Source organism: Enhydra lutris, unplaced genomic scaffold (assembly GCF_002288905.1).
Source record: "Enhydra lutris kenyoni isolate GAN:26980312 unplaced genomic scaffold, ASM228890v2 scaffoldscaffold60, whole genome shotgun sequence".
NCBI classification, from domain to species: Eukaryota; Metazoa; Chordata; class Mammalia; order Carnivora; family Mustelidae; genus Enhydra; species Enhydra lutris.
In genome coordinates, this window is record NW_019154144.1 from 8,167,179 (window position 1) to 8,183,957 (window position 16,779).

Here is a 16,779-nt window from a genome sequence, read left to right on the forward strand (position 1 = left end):
CTTCTGCCTGTTTGCTATATCATTCAGCTTGGAACCCTGGGCTACCATGTAGAAGCCTGACTAGCTTAAGGTTGCTAAGCTGTCAAACACATGGAGACCATGTCTAGGTACTCTATTTGGCAGTCCTAGATTTTGAGCTCTTTTAACCCAGAAGCCAGATTTGTGAATGAAGGAGACTTCAGATGATTCCAGCCCCCAGCTGCTGAGTCACTAGTCAGTCTTTGGGTCTTCCTAGCTGAGGTCCTGCCATCATGAAGCAGATGTAAGCCATCCCTGTTGTGAACTTTTGGAATACCTGGCCCACAGTACCACAAACAAATGTTTGTTGTTTCATGCCATTAAGTTTGGGATGGTTTGTCACACAGCAATAATAAATAGAACTATCTTGAGCAGTATGAATTAAAAAACCTTAAGAAAATAACCTTTGAAATTAGTTATCTATGTATACGTGAATATAGGCAAATTTTCTGAATGCTGACTTAATAGCCTAGCAATCTGTAAAGATATGGGACAGGATAGTAAGAGTGAAGATTTTTCTTTAGAACACCTTTGAAAATCTTTATCAAGGCTCAATTTTAACTGTTAAAATTGTAACTGAAAAATCTGTCTTTGTCTTATCTCTAGCAGCTCTCTGACATGGGCAAAATATTATGTTAGTTCCTAGTTAATTAATTTTCACTTATTTTAGTTTGTTGGTTTTTCATGTTGAAGGTTTCCTCTGCTTTAGACATCTTTATTATTTTAATGGGTTTTTAGTGCTGTGATGGAAATCTATATTGACAGTCGTTTAAATGACTGGTCAAGATCTCTTTACAGGGTCACAAATTTGGCTTACTAAAGAGTGACTGGCAATGTTTTTAAAAACAAAATAGAAGGTCTAAAAATCTGAAAGCTAAAACAGTTGAAAAGCCAAAATGTTAACAAATGAACATGGAAAGACATATGTCAGTAATGATCATTCTGGCTTTTTTTTTTTTTTAAGATTTTATTTATTTATTTGACAGACAGAGATCATAAGTAGGCAGAGAGGCAGGCAGAGAGAGAGGAAGGGAAGCAGGCTCCCTGGTGAGAGGACAGTCAGATGTGGGGCTCGATCCCAGGACCCTGGGATCATGACCCAAGCCGAGGGCAGAGGCTTCAACCCGCTGAGCCATCCAGGTGCCCCGATCATTCTGGTTTTAAAATAATTGATCTGATACCCTTTCTAACCAGAATTAAATAGTACAGCCTACATCCCAAACAACTTAGCTATAATCCTCAGGTCTCTTCATACCTCCATTGCAGTGTGGTTAGGGAATGCTACTTTGCTTCCAAAGACGGGATGAGTATCTCACCATTTTTTTTAGACGAAGAGGAATTTCGAAGAAGAATGGAAAATAACTAATTTTATGTTCAGAAGAGCTATCCTGAGAGTTTGGGGATTCCCAAAGATTTTGACTACCAATTTTCCCTAGAGTGAAATAGAAAATAGTCAAGAATTTCTACCTATGTGATAATATGTAATGTTCTAAAAGACTAGTTCCTTCTGTTTTAAAGTATTTATAAAAGGTTCATTTAGAACCAAAATACAAAATACTGTCTTTCTAAGTATTCTCTTATGGATTCCAAAGGTTTCACACTATAGGGGAAAAAAATTAACATTACTGTAATACCTGACAAAATATTTTGAGCCACTTTTTCACTCCATTCAGGTAATTCCTTTGCTTTTTCTTCTGAAACTGGCTCATAGGGTACAATGTGACTCAGATTAACTTCTTCACTTGAAGTGTCTTTAGCCTAGTAAAAATGTTTCAAATGTAAAACAATAAAGAAAAATTATAATGGGAAAATATTATAAGCATTATGTAATGAAATATTAAGCCAACAAATATTAGATATAATTAATAAAAATACCTCCAGCCAACACAGTTACCAGTATATTTTATAACAGAAAGCAAAATGCCACAACTGCCATAAAGCTTAAAAATTTCCTGGTCTTATATAAGGTCTCCCTGGAAAGTAAGGTTTAAATACCAACATACTTCCAATATAGCATTTATCAAATCATATTTAAACTGATGAGACTATGAGTTCCTTCAAAACTTATCAACCCCTTGATGGTAGTATGTACACGATACTCAGTAAGATTTAAAAGATTTGTTATATGACTCAATCAGTAAGGAAGGATGTATCCAAATAAACTGGTTTTGATAGAAATCAAGTAAAAGCAAGTAAAATAAACACTGCTATTCCATCTAAATGGAAATAGGGACACAGATATACCTGCATTTTGCTAATTTAACAGTTGTTATGAGAACTAGGGCCAACACTTAAGCTAAATTTATTCATTCTAAGAAATTAACAGCAGGCTAACTCGGACCTCGTAATACTATAAAATTTCTTGAAAATCAAACTTCCCAATGGAAATATGAAGAGAACTTCACTTAAAATATAAAACATTAAAAACGAAACGAAAACTTCTATGGGGGAAGGGGAAGCCATTCCTAATTAAAACCCAAAGACAGGGGCGCCTGGGTGGCTCAGTGGGTTAAAGCCTCTGCTTTCGGCTCAGGTCATGATCCCAGGGTCCTGGGATCGAGCCCCCGCATCGGGCTCTCTGCTCAGCAGGGAGCCTGCTTTCCTTCCTCTCTCTCTGCCTGCCTCTCTGCCTACTTGTGATTTCTGTCTGTCAAATAAATTAAAAAAAAAAAAAAACAAACCCCAAAGACAAAATGAACATAATATTAGGAACTTCTATCTTAAATAATGAGCCAAAGTCCTAATACATAGAGAGCCCCTGGAAATCAGGAAGAAAGACTAGCAACCCAGTAATAAAAAATGGACAAATGACAAGAACAGACATCCCACAGGACACAAAATTCAAAGAACCCCTAAGCAGATACACAACAGCACTCACAATAAAATCAATGCAAATTAAGATATTCCAATACACAATTTCTTATCTATCAGACTGCCAAAATACAGAGGCTGATCACCCACTCTGTGGACTAAGCTATGAAGAAACAGGTTTCCTATAATGCCGGTGGGAGTGCTAAAGAGTATAGTCCTTAGGGAGGGCAACTTAGCAAAATCTATCAAAATTACAAATGTATTTATTTACTGACTCAGTGACCCCACTTCTAAGAATGTATCTGATGAATTACCTGCAAATGTATGAATCAATGGATCTACAAAGCTACTCACTGAAGCGGTTTCTAATAGCAAATGCCTACAATCATCCAAAGACTCAATAAATAGATTGGTTAGAGAAAACTATCATAAATCCATACAATGAAATATGAGGTAGCTATAAAAAAGACTGAGAGGGTTCTCCATTTATAACACTGAAAGAGCCTCAGAATTTATTCAAATTAAAAAAAATAAAATACAAGATATTCTATGATGTTACTTTTGGCATAAGAAAGGGAGAGAAATCTGTTTTTATTTGCTTTTACCTGCCTCAAGAAACCTAGGGGAGAAACACAAGATCTTGATAAAAAGTGATTACCTACTATGGCAGGGACAATGGTATGGACAAAGGTGGGAGTAGAGTTTTTCAATGTATATACCTATTTATATAATTTGATTTTTTAAGTTAACAAATTAAATTCCTTAAAAATGGAAGTTTTAAATGATGTGAAAAATTTCCAAACATACTAAGTAAAAAGAAAGGAGCAAAACAGTATGTCTTCCATGCTTCCATTCGTATTCTTATGTGAATGTGTGCATATACACGTATATTCACATACAAAATAAATGTGTATGCATATATGTTTGAATGTATCTGCAAGGATAAGAAGCTAGCAATAATATATCTAGAGCAAGGAGGTAGGTGGCTAAGGAATAGATAGGAATGGGAGGTAGAATTACTTTTCACTAAGTATCATTTGTATTTGCTTTTTATGCAAATTAATTTTTTAAAAAAATTTTTAATAAAATATTTCTTGGCACCATCTTGGACTCCCAGTGTCCTCCACAAAGCTAATCTAAGATGTTCAACATAATCCACAAATAAATGTAGAATATTCAAGGGGTACTTGGGTGGCTCAGTTAGTTAAGTGTCTGCCTTCAGCTCAGGTTATGATCCCAGGGTCCTGGGGTCTAGCCCCATGTTAGGCTCCCTGCTGGGCAGGAGTCCGCTTCTCCTTCTCCCTCTGCCCCCATCTTGCTTGTGCTCTCTCCCTCTCTCAAATAAATACAATTTTTTAAAAAAATTTAAAAGTGCAGACTATTCAAGTGGTATGATAATTCTAAGATAATTATTGAGCACTTAGTTATGGAATAAAACAATGAACAATACAAAACTGTTTGTAATTCAATACTCACGCAATGGTATTTTCTTTCTTCATGCATTTGCTTGTTACTACTTATGCCTAGAATCTCCTTCAAACTGCTATGTGTATGACCAAATTTTGCTTCATCTTTCAGGAGTCATCTTAGTCACAATGCCTTCTCAGAAGTCTTCCTTACTGCTTCCCACACCACTATAGGCTCATACTTATTGATGAAGCTAGGTTGTACATTAGATGGTGCAATCTAGCCTACTACATAACCTATGTACCTTCATCTAATGATCACACTGGCTAGAAATGCTCTTTACTAATCTGTCCTCCCCAATAGACAAGAAATTTCTTGAGATAAGAAATTTAACTTTTCCAGAATGCTCAGCATTCTAGCACTAAAAAAAACTTACTGAACTTACTGCCACTTGGAACATATCCTATATAAGAAATGAAAAACTACTAAACATATTTTTTAAAGACTTATTTACTTATAAGAAAGTAAATGCTCAAGTGGGGGGTGGAAGGGCTGATGGAGAGGGAGAAAGAGTCTCAAGCAGACTGTGCTGAGCATAAAACTGGACGTGGAGCTCAATCCCAGGACCCCAAGATCTAGACCTGAGTCAAAACCAAAAGTCAAATGTTCAAGTGACTGTGCCAAGGCGTTCCACTACTAAACATATTTTTAAAAAATTCATTCTCTTTCCTGATCACCATCCATAAAGAAACAAGGGACTGAATAAAAATGGTGGTGTAAGGAAAAGCATACCTAACCCCAAGATTCTGGTGTATTAAGGAAGGTAGAGAACAACACAAAAGATAAAAGATATGCATTAATGTAAATACAAAAATTTCTCAAATACTTCAAAAAAATCTATCCCCCAAAACACAGAATATGTTTTAAAACAGTGTAAGTAACAATATTAAACAATAAACAATATTAAATAAACAATATTAAACAATAAAAATATTAAAGCTGATTCTAATTATATTTGCCAGTGATCATTTTGTGAATTTGGAAGTTGCTCTGCTTTAGTAAACAGGGATAAGACTTTATAAATAATTGAAACTGGTAAAGGTACCATTAGAATAGGACACACACACATACCACCTTATTGCTTTTTTACTTACTTTACTTACTTTTTTCCCCCTTTTTCCTTTATGACGCACATCCTTATTGTCTTGGTCCAACTGTCTTACATCAGTGCCACTGGCTTCCTTCAGTTGGTCAGAGGAGCATCTAGCTCTTCCAGGGATTTGGAATTCATTTTCTCCTTCTGCCCGGTTCCAGTTTGCCTAGGAGGTAGACTAAACCTTAGATCAAATTTGAATTTTCTCTGAATTATGTTATAATAATGTACTTGTCCAAACACTGATGTGTTTGACAGTCTATAAATACAACCACTTTTGCCAGTCTTTCCTCTATACTTTTGTTTTATCTCATCACCAAACCTCAATCCCTTGAGTTCTTTAGTTCATAGCATATGGGCTAAACCAAATTTCTAAAGACAAAGCATAAAAGATAAACTTAGAGAAGTTGTTAGTATAAGTTATCACTAAGTCAGATGTAGCTACATTTGAATTTAATTAAATAACAAATGGTAAGTTTTAGGAAACGTGTAAAACTAAATGCCATCAAAGGCAATGAACAAAACTCATGTCCAGTTTAACCACTCTGCATTGTTGGAAGACTGATTTTGTTTTCTGTTTTTGCACTTAATACTGAAGGTATTTTGCTCACATATACTTTGCTGAATAAATACTTAAGAGTAAAGACAAGTCAAAATTATACAGTTGGGAGTTCTGGGACAACACAGCAAACTAAAAATGATGCACAACCAAAAAGTAAACATATAAAAGTAAGATAGGTCCAATGAATGTAGGGGTGAAGGGAGAAACTGTTCCATGATAGGTCTGAAATAAGAATGTCATTTCATTCACCCAGAAAACAGCAAAGCTAAGACTTGAACTCTTCCCATTTGACCACATTTTTGCCTTTGTCAACTAGTCTCCATGAGCACACTGAGGCTACACACATTTCTGTAAGGGTACCACATGTTTTGTTACCATAGTTTAAGTGTATAGCATTGGCTATGCTAAAGTGTATGTTGATCACCAGATCATTCTCATAATATGGTCCATACACCTAACGCTAGAGAGGACTCTGATCTTATGCTTAGTGAGTAGTCTGTTCTTGTCACCTGTGATCTTTTCATGATAGATGTAGAATGAAAGTGTATTCTACTTCCTAAGAAAACAGGAACGGAAGTTTTAAGACTGAACCCAAAGGCAAATATTTTGTGAAATATTCCCTGATCTCCTTCCTGAACTTTTATTTCATTACCTATCATCATCCTGCACTGTGACTATTTTAGCAGACTGTAAGTGCCTGAGAACAGGAGCTATTAAATGGTATCTTTAAAGTCAGTCTCTTGTTCTGTCTTCCCATCCATCATTTAACATATTATCTAGTTAAAGAAGAGATTTTAAATATACATTGACTGAAGTGGTGAATAAAAGAGTATACTATCATGCTGTCAATCTCCTTCATCTTCAGAATCAAAAATATTTTCCCCCTATTGTCCTACATCAGGATGGGGAAGAATACCTGAGAACACCTCTCCTTAATACTCTGTATTTTAACTCCTTATGACAGATCAATACATGGGGAGAAAAAATAAATAAAAGCTTAATTAGGCAAGTTCATAGGATGACAGACCATATTTTAAATTGCACTTTATTTTCTCCTTATTTAGTTTTATTTATCACAAGAACAAAGACGATTCCCTCAAGTAAAACCTGTTTCTTCCTCAAAATGACAATCATATCCCTAAAATGTCCAACATAACCTATCTGCTAATGTCAAAATTACCTTCACTTCACCATTCAGTCCCATTAGGCTATTTTTCCAATTGAACAGGAAGACTGTAGTGATAACAAGAGTTAACATTCACAGAACATTATTACTTGTCAGCACTGATATGAGACAGTTAATGTATTAAACTTTAAACTTTACCACAACCCAATAAAGTAGATATTATTCCCATTTTATGATAGAGAAACTAAAAAAACAGTAAAACAGCTATTAATGCAAGAGTTCAAGTTCAAATCCAGGTAAACTGACCCTAAAGCCCAAGATCTTTATCACTATTTATGGCCAATTTCTAACTAGTATTTGTGAACACACGAGCAAATTATATATTCTCATTTTTCTAATTTTGATCATATAACATCCTATTATAATTTCTTTAAAAGTGAGTGCTTACATTAAAGTAGATTTCATTCTAACGATGATCACACAAGTTACCTGAAGCCGAAGGTCAGACATCTGTCTTAATAAATCCTCAAAAAGTTCTCTATCATCCTCTGGTAATTCAGAAGACAAGACAACCCCCACAAAGCATCCTGACGCTTGTAACATGGTATCAGGAAACATGTAAGCTCCCACAGTACATTTAAGAACTGGAGATCTATCAGGAACTAGAGGATACAACCAGTCACAAACCTGAAAGGATTAATTAGAAAAAAAAAAAATCAATGAATAAAACTAGGTTTTCACTGGTTTGAGAATTGTTATACCATAGAACATTTCAAAATTCTAAATGCATTTTACAAGGCTTTACAGAATCATTAGCATCAACAAATCCCCACTAAAAATTAGCCATTTGCTGGTCTGATCTTTGTGTAGATCACTCACAAGAACTATCCTAAAAATGTTGCTCTACTATAGTCTTCAAATTAGTGGCCTTAAATAGCCCACAGATAACCAATAATAAGTTTAGTTTAAAATAAATAACAAAGTAAATTAAGACTTTCTTTATAATTCAAATTAGACATGCTTTTGTGGAAATAAAATCAAACCATTTTCAAGTACATATATTTACTGATTTAATGCTTGCAATTCCATGAAGTTAGATATTGTCATTTTATGTACAAGAAAATTGAGGCACAGAGAGTTTAATTAAGTTGCTCTGAGTCTGTGAAAAAAGTGGAGACAATATTTAGACACAAGCAATCTGGCACCAGAGAAGCCAAACAATTCCTTTAATTAGAACCCAGCATTCACAGGGGCATCTGGGTGGCTCAGTTGGCTAAACATTTGACTTATTCTGGCTCAGGTCACAATCTCGGGGTCATGAGATAACACGGAGTCTGCTTTGAGATTCTCTCTCTCCTCTCCCTCTGCCTCTCACCCCACAGTATGCTCTCTTAATAACAGAATCTAAAACAAAAAACAAAAAAAGAAACCCAGCATTCACAATGCTGCTTAATTTTTTTTTTTTTTACTAAGTCTGAGAACCTGACGTGACATAGCTAGAACAGAACATTAAGTTCTATCAAAATATTGTTAAAAGAGTCAAAAAGGACGAAAGATTTCATATAACAAAAATGGAAAATTCTGGTACACTGCCATCATCTCTGACCAACAAAATATAAACCTAAAAGGATTAGAGTATCCAAGTCTGATTCTTTCTTGGAAAATCCTTAATAAACCTTTTTAAATTCTTCTTTTATAGATTCTCTTTTTCAGTCACCTCAAACGTCACTCTTCATCTTTTACAAGTCAAGCTTTAGAGAAGTCATAATAAAACTGATTACTGTGTCTTCCAAAGTATGATGTATTGCCATAAGTGGTATACGAAATGACTTTAAGTAATATACCAAATTATTTAAATTTGAATAGTAATGTATTTCAATATATTAAGAAAAAATACATCTATCCCTCAACTTCCCAGCTGTTATTTTGGTTGGGATGATAAAATTAACAAATGAGACATTTATCTATTTATCTATGTATCTCTTTATCTATTTATTTAAGAGAAGGGAGGTAGAGCAGAGGAAGAGGGAGAATCTTAACCATGAGACCACGATCTGAGCGGAAGTCAAGAACTGGACACTTAACTGACTGAGCCACCAAGGAACACCAACAAATGAGACATTTAAACTGAAATATTAAGAAAGTAATAATAGCGGAGATATGAAACTGACAAAAAAAAAGTTGCAAAGGTTGTACTTAAAAGAACTAAAATTTGATAAAGTTTCCTTTATTGTTATGATTTCTCTACATTCTGGACACCTTGATTTAACTGGGGTATCCAAATCTTCCAAACCGAAACTTTATAGACCTGTCTCATGGTAGATCATTACAGGTTGGAGGGCTTATCCACCACAGGCTGATTTCTCCCAGATTTGCTTTCAGAGAAAAACCTTATGTTTAAGTTCTAATGAAATGACTACAAATTTAATAGGTTTAAAAAGTATATTAAACTAAAACCTAAAGAAATATAGTTTTTAGAAACCCTGGAATTCTATGCCTGCCTACTTAAGACCAAATTAATGTCTAATTTCACAAACAGACCTACAGTGGTTTCTGCAGTATAAGAAGTTATATTTTAAAAAATTATATTTAACTTCTAATACTCAGTTGATTTAGTGTTTGTTTCTTAGAACAGAGACATTCAGTGAACACATGTTAACTGCCTTTAGGTCACTGTTAGAAATATCTGAATACATGGAAATAAGAGCCTCTTCAAGAGACTCAAATTAAACTTTGGGTGCAATTTATTTATTATTTACAACCAAAAATAGGAGATACTAGAAAGATTAAAAGCACTTTATTTAAAGCACTCAAACAGGACAAATTTTTACTAGAGAACAAATCATTTTAATGGTTGAGCTCATGTAACCAAGTAGAGTGTTTCTGATACTCATTTTCCATCATCTCCAGTAGCCTGGGCCCCAAAGGTTTTTTATTTTTTATTGTACTTTATTTTATGTATGTATGTACGTATGTATTATGAATGTGTGTACATTGGGGGGGGAGAGGGAGGAGAGAGAGAATTTTTTTTTTTTTTAAGATTTTATTTATTCAGTTGAGAGAGAGAGAAGCACAAGCAGGAGGGGAAGGACAGAGAGAGAGGGAGAAGCAGACTCCCTGCAGAGCAGGGAGCCAGACATGGGGCTCAATCCCAGGACCCTGAGATCATGACCCGAGCCAAAGGCAGATACTCAACCAACTGAGCTATCCAGGTATGCCAGGAGAGAAGACAATCTTAAGCAGGCTCCATGCCCTGCTTGGGATGTGGAGCTCTGCTCCATAACACAACCCTGAGATCATGACCTGCTCTGAAACCAAGAGTCTAACACTTAACTGACTGAACCATCCAGGCACTCGCTCACCTCCCCAACCAAAGGTTTTAAATTCCAGTATTACAACACAGCTCTACTACCAGGTCAGCAGAAAGTATTACAGCTTTAATCAGCCTCCTCACAATCCCAATCAATAATGTCTACCCTTTCTACCTCAAAGATTCTTTCCTAAAATAACCTACAGAGATATAAAATATTCTTCCTATCCAATAATGAAGTCTTTTTTTTTTCACCAACGCCCCCAATAACTCCTTCAAACACACCTAGTAAGTCTCCAATTATTTTAAACAACTTTCAAGTTGATTCCATGTAAAAGCTGCATTAAGAACTGAAAGTGGAGTATACCAAAAAAGACAAAATCAATCTAGGTTACTACTGCTGTAACTAAACCAACTGCATCATCTGGACTGTGAACAAAAAGACTTGCTTTGCTCAATCATCTTCTTTACATGCATGCAAAATTCTTTGTTATACCCAGTGTAAAGGAGTCCTCATTTCTAGAACCCAACTCTCTGTACTGATGTCCAATTTTTTAAAAACAGATTGTTATTCCAACATCACCTTCAAAATACTGCCTTTAGAATATTTCATTAATTGCACAGCAGTGCCCTAACAACACCAGCTGTTATTCAGCAACAGTTTTTACTCTTCAACCAAGGGCATGCCAATAAATTTATCTGCTTGGAATGTTAGAAATGCATCTTAAATTATCATCACAATCTCTACTTCTATACCAAAGTTTCTTAACCTCTGCATGATTAACATTTTGGGTTAATTTTGACTGATGAAAATGATCCTGTTTTGAGGTTTAGCAGTCCCCCCTGGCCTCTATCTACTATATACCAGTAGCAGTAGTACAACCCACCTCCCAGCTGTGACAACCAAAAATGTCTCCAGACATTGTCAAAATGTCCTTGGGTGGGAGGGTGGGTGGGTGGGGGGATCATTCCTGGTTGAGGACCACTGTTCTACATACCGGGCTGGGTCTAGCCCAGATCAACCCCTCAGGTGGGGCTTGACAACATTTGTGGCAGTTTACATTAACACATCCACGAGTTACATAAATCACTTTTGGAATTGAAGTTGTTAGGTTTCTTCTTCAATAAAGAATTAAAATTTTAAGGATGAATGCTCCGATGCCCCTTAGGTCTTGTCATCACAATTTTAATACTAAAACACAATTCTGAAAAAACAATAACAAAATTTTGTATCTTTAAAAAAAGAAACTATTAAACACATAGACACTTAAGGCTCATAAATTTCACAGAATATATTAATAAAGAACTAGAATGATCTTTTTGCACTTATTGTCATGAACACATAATAAATACTGGCAAACAATAATAACGTATATATACATATTTCAAATTATGTTTACATTTTTCTTTGGCTTACCTGAAGAAACCCAGGAGGACGGTTTAGAACAGTATCAAGAGAATTATCCAAGAACCTCACAATTCGAAGGTACCCTGGATATGAAGGTGCACTAACTTCCCCTGCAGGATTTACAAAAAAAATCTGTACTCCATTTGGTATCAAAATCAGCTCATCTGCATCTAGCCCTAAGGTCTCAAGAGGAGGTGGCTGAGAATGATTCCTATAAAAGTCTTCTCCAACTGATGAAAATTCCCCAGATTCTGTTCCATAGGATACAGTGTAGTGACCCTCAGCAGCTTGAGGAGTATAAGCAGGAGGTGCTTCTGCTGGATGACTTTGAGATGGTAAGGATAAAGAACTAGGTGCAGCAACCAACCCTGTACTTGCTGTTGAAGTGTTTCCATTTGCTTCAGTGTGCTGAGGAGGTGAACTAAAGGACTGAGGCTCTGGTGACTTTTCAGATATGTCTTTAGGTGGAAATTCTGGATATAACTTGGGCACCTCCTGAAGATCATTCCGTAGAGAAGTGGCAAGACCCTTCTCCAGAATTTCCAACCTGGTACGTACATTCTGCAGTGTTTCTTTCATTTTCTGTTGCATCTGTCTAGCAGATTCCCACCCAGCACCTATGTGTTCAGGCTCTGTCAATGAAACGCTGATTCCTCTGAGCAGGTGTCCTATTCCTTGCTTATAGTAGTTCTTTGCTTCTTCCTTCTGACCTAATTCGTCTGTATTCAGTCCCTTATTAACAAATAAAAAGGCCTTCTTGTATGCTTCCCTGATGATCTTAATTTCAGTAGGTTCTCCATTTTGCGGCTCTTGCTCCATTTCTGTCAAAGAGAAAATATTATTTTAATTATCTAATTTAACTATTTGTTTACTGAATTATCATCAATTTCTCCTACCTAAACATATTTCAAGAAGAGAGGAATTCCTAAATTCCTAAATTCCCTTGTTCCTAAATCCTTTAATTAAAAATAGGAGAGAATAAATTAGAATATATCTACTGAATAATTTTCTTGTTACAGTTTCATGTAATAAATGTTTCCTACCATGTACCTAATGTTGGAACCAAAGAGCCTCATTTTAAAATTCATTATAATATAAATCCAGATTATATCCAGCTAATTAAGAATGAGGTTGAGGGGCGCCTGGGTGGTTCTCTCAGTTAATCATCTGACTCTTGGTTTCAGTTCAGGTCATGATCTCAGAGTCGTGAGATTGAGCCCTGAGTCAGGCTCTGTGCTGAGCAAGGAGTCTGCTTTGGATTCTCTCTTCCTCTGCTCCTCCTGCTCATGCCCACACTCTCTCTCAAACATAAATAAATAAATAAATAAATAAACAAATCCTTTTAAAAAAAAATGAGGGGGCACCTGGGTGGCTCAGTGGGTTAAAGCCTCTGCCTTTGGTTTGGGTCATGATCCCAGGGTGCTGGGATGGAGCCCCACATCTGGCTATCTGCTCAGTGGGGAGCCTGCTCCCCACAACCCGCCTGCCTCTCTGCTTACTTGTGATCTCTGTCATAAAAATAAATAAAATCTTTAAAAAAAGAAATGAGGTTGAATTACACACTGGAGAGGATAGAAATGAGAAAAAATTATTTGGATGGAAGTTTAAAGTTACCTACTTCCACTTAAAGGTGCCAGGTTACTCACATGCAGTTAGCCCTGTTCTCTCCCAAAACTCCATTAAAATAACTCTAACAGATTAAAATACGTAACTTCTCATTCTTGTTAATGAGAAAAAAAATGGACAGGTACTTCACAAAAGAAGACCTTTAAATGGCACGTGAAAAGATGTTCAACACCTGATCTTGTGTATACCTACATATCAAAGCTTATGTTGCATAGTATGCTGAAAGACTTCCTGAAATAATGTGTCACTGGAGAAAATGAAAAGGAAAGTGTGGGGGGGTGGGGGAGTGGTGATGATGGTGTAATTCCATGGGTCAGTTGCTAAATAGCATTTCTTGCTAGCATCTTCATCTTGGGAGAGAAAAAAAAGTTTAGCAGGGGAAAAAAACCTGGAAATCTATCAGGGAAAATGTAGTGGGGAATTTCAGCACAGAAAGTAAAAGTTTGTACTAAAATACTGCATTTTTAATTTGGGATTTATTCCAGGATTTTATATATTTTCAGAAGTCTCTGAGAAAATGCATTTCACAAGGGTAAGAACTGCAGAATAGAACTTAAAAGAATAAAAAAAGATTTTTAAAAATAATACCTGTGATATACCTAATCACAGTTAAGAGCTTATCAAGTGGCTTGAAAAGACAAAAACCGTTATTACATAATTCCACATACTTTTTTATTTTTAAAATTTCTTTTAAAGATTCAAGGGCACCTGAGTCTCTCAGTTAAGGGTCTGCCTTCAGCCCAGGTCATGATCATGGGGTCCTGGGATCCAGTTGCCTCAGGCTCTCTGCTTAGCAGGGAGCTTGCTTCTCCCCCAGCCTCTCTCCCAACTTGTGCTCTTTCTCAAATAACTAAAGTCTTTAAAAAAGAAGAAAAAATAAAGATTGATTTATTTATTTAAGGTGAGGAGGGGCATAGGAGAGGACAGGGAGTCTTAAGCCAACTCCGGTGGTGAGTGTGGAGCAGGAGGCGGGGCACTTTCTCACCACCTGAGCAGAAACCCCCCTGAGATCACCACCTGAGCCGAAACCAACAGTCAGCAGGTTAAAGGACTGTACTACCCAGGCGCCCCTCACATACTTTCATTTTTAAAGTTGAGAATGGAAAGTTTTGAAATGTCAATCTGTAGAGTTAAATAAAACAGTACCCACACCAGTATAATCATGTTAAATCCCAACCCAAACCCTGGTTCCAGATACAAATAGCGCATTTATTTTTTGAAACGTTCTAATAAAAGAAGTAAAACGTGTTTGTTTCAGACATAGCTATGTGTGGGTGTGCATATGTGTAAGCTTAAAAAAAAAAAATCCCCGGAGAAAAGACAAAATTCTGAATCAAACACCTGACAACTTAGTTCAACCCCACAAACCCTAAAAGCAGTAACAAGCTAGGGGCAACATCACAAATAGCCTCTAATACAGAAAATGCTCTAATGCCTGCCTACCTGGCCCTTTACAAGAAAAACGAAGATGGAACTTTTTCAAATACCTGTATGCAACTCACTCCAATAGCTTCCCTTCCATTCTTGTCAGAGGAACTACACAAATGACGTTTCAGAAAGCCCCACAGGTGAGAAAGTACCAACATAAAACCCTCCTGTTTCGAACAGGTTTCCTATAAAATGTCTCCAGATGGGATCCGTTATTGCAAAGGAAAGCAATTGAAAAAGAGCTCCGTTTGTAACTGGGGACATTGTTACATTCCCTCTTTCTTGGTTTTGCTTTTGGACATTTCAAAGAAAACGTGTTGAATTCTTAAATATTTACCAGTATTTCAGAAGCTGCAAGAATTTGAACGCAAATCCATTAAGTTACAGTGCAATAAAGTAAATTTCGAGGATCCTTAAGTGACAGAGTAAAACAATTCATTAGTGGGTGGAAAAATGAGCCAACTCTACGGTAACGCAATAATGCCGTGTCACGAAACAGTGCACATTTAAAGAGAAACTTTTTCCAGACATAGAAATTAGGTCGGAGAGGGCCTCTGCGATGCTCCATCCCTAAGGAACATGAACAAATGCATTCGAAAGAGCAAAACCCGAACGCTATCCATGCCCAAAACAATTGCTTTTGGTTGCTGACGTTCTGTAAAAACCACCGAACTTTCACGAAGCTGTAAGGGCGCAAAACCACAGCCATTTTCGAAGCCAAGTAAACTGCGCGTATGAGGCAGCAAGAATGGTGGAGATGTTCCAAGTGCACGATCAAAGGGGTGCGAGTGGGAGGCAGCGTTAGCCAGTAAACAGGAGTGAAGGGCGTAGGGAGCGCGGGGCTCAAAGGTCCCATAAATATATGATGGGAGCTAAGAGAACTTCGCAAAGTATCCTCTCGAAATTGTTTCCTTCAACTAAAGTTCCATGTCTGATACTCGGATGAGGGCTCCGGGCCTTCTCTACCCTGCCCCTCCCCCCGCCCGGTCCGGCCGCGGGGACCTGGGCGCTCACGCGACCCCGCCCGTCTCGGGGTGGGGGGCCCGCACCAAGGGCGAATCCTTCCCCGCCAACCGCTGCCCCACCTGCGCCTTCCAGACCTCGGGCGCTTCGGCGCCACCTGAAGGTTCCCCGCCCGGCTGCCGCAGCCCAGCGACCAGCTCCCTCAGACGCCGCGCCACTACGAAGCGCTGGGCCGGGACCGGTCCCGTGGTTCTTAGCGCCTCACACGCGCGCGCGACCCAACGCCGGGACTCACAAAGCATAACAAGTCGCGCGCTCCAGAGCGCGCCACGTCACGCGGCCGCCCCGCCCGTCAGCCCTCGCTCCCGCGGCAAGAACCCACAGGTCGGCTTTCGCGTGACGCCCACTGCGGCTGATTACCCACGGCCCGTCCAGCCCAAGTCATTCCCATGCTGACCTTCAAAATGGTGTGTAGGGAGACGTCACTCAGCTTCCAATCGCAGAGTCTAGGTGAAACTCTGCCAAGAGAAAAGGACGAGGGCAGAAGGCCCTCAGAATCACGTGAACCAGGCGCTCAGCGCGGACACCCAGTCCAGGTCTTCGCGGCCACGTCGTCAGCCCCCGCGCTTGCGCAATATCTTTCTCCGCAGCGGAACCAAGGCCGCTGGAGGGGCTAGGAAAGAGTGGTGGGCAGTGAGAGCCGTCACGACTAGAGGGAGCCCTGGACACAGTGCACGTGGGAGAACAAAGGCTGATTCTCTCAACTCTTCTGGAACCTAATCTTTGTTATTAATGTATTCTAAGACAGTTAACCTCCAATGGTAAAAGTCTAGAAGTGTGTGTGCGTGCGCACTAAAAGTCTATGTAACAGTAGGTCAATGTTAAATTCCTGACTCCTCAGATTAAATAGCAACTGTATGAATACCATTTATGAATGTGAGAGGCTAAAAAGGGAAAAAAATCAAAA

General features: G+C 37.9%; 1 protein-coding gene across 2 annotated transcripts in view; it reads right to left on the reverse strand.

The window, feature by feature from the left end:
• Nucleotides 1-16,008, reverse strand: part of LOC111158546 (spartin) — a 36,808-nt gene extending 20,800 nt beyond the window's left edge. The window contains exons 1-5 of one of the 2 annotated variants that reach the window (XM_022520642.1): nt 15,935-16,008; nt 11,805-12,616; nt 7,567-7,764; nt 5,400-5,555; nt 1,653-1,776 (exon numbers count right to left, since the gene is read on the reverse strand). In XM_022520642.1, the coding sequence (XP_022376350.1) occupies nt 1,653-1,776; nt 5,400-5,555; nt 7,567-7,764; nt 11,805-12,614 (1,288 nt within the window). In that variant the 5' untranslated portion in view covers nt 12,615-12,616; nt 15,935-16,008. Of the gene's footprint in view, nt 1-1,652; nt 1,777-5,390; nt 5,556-7,566; nt 7,765-11,804; nt 12,617-15,934 lie in introns of both variants that reach the window. The other variant, XM_022520641.1, reaches the window with a different exon arrangement.
• Nucleotides 16,009-16,779: the final 771 nt, after the last annotated feature.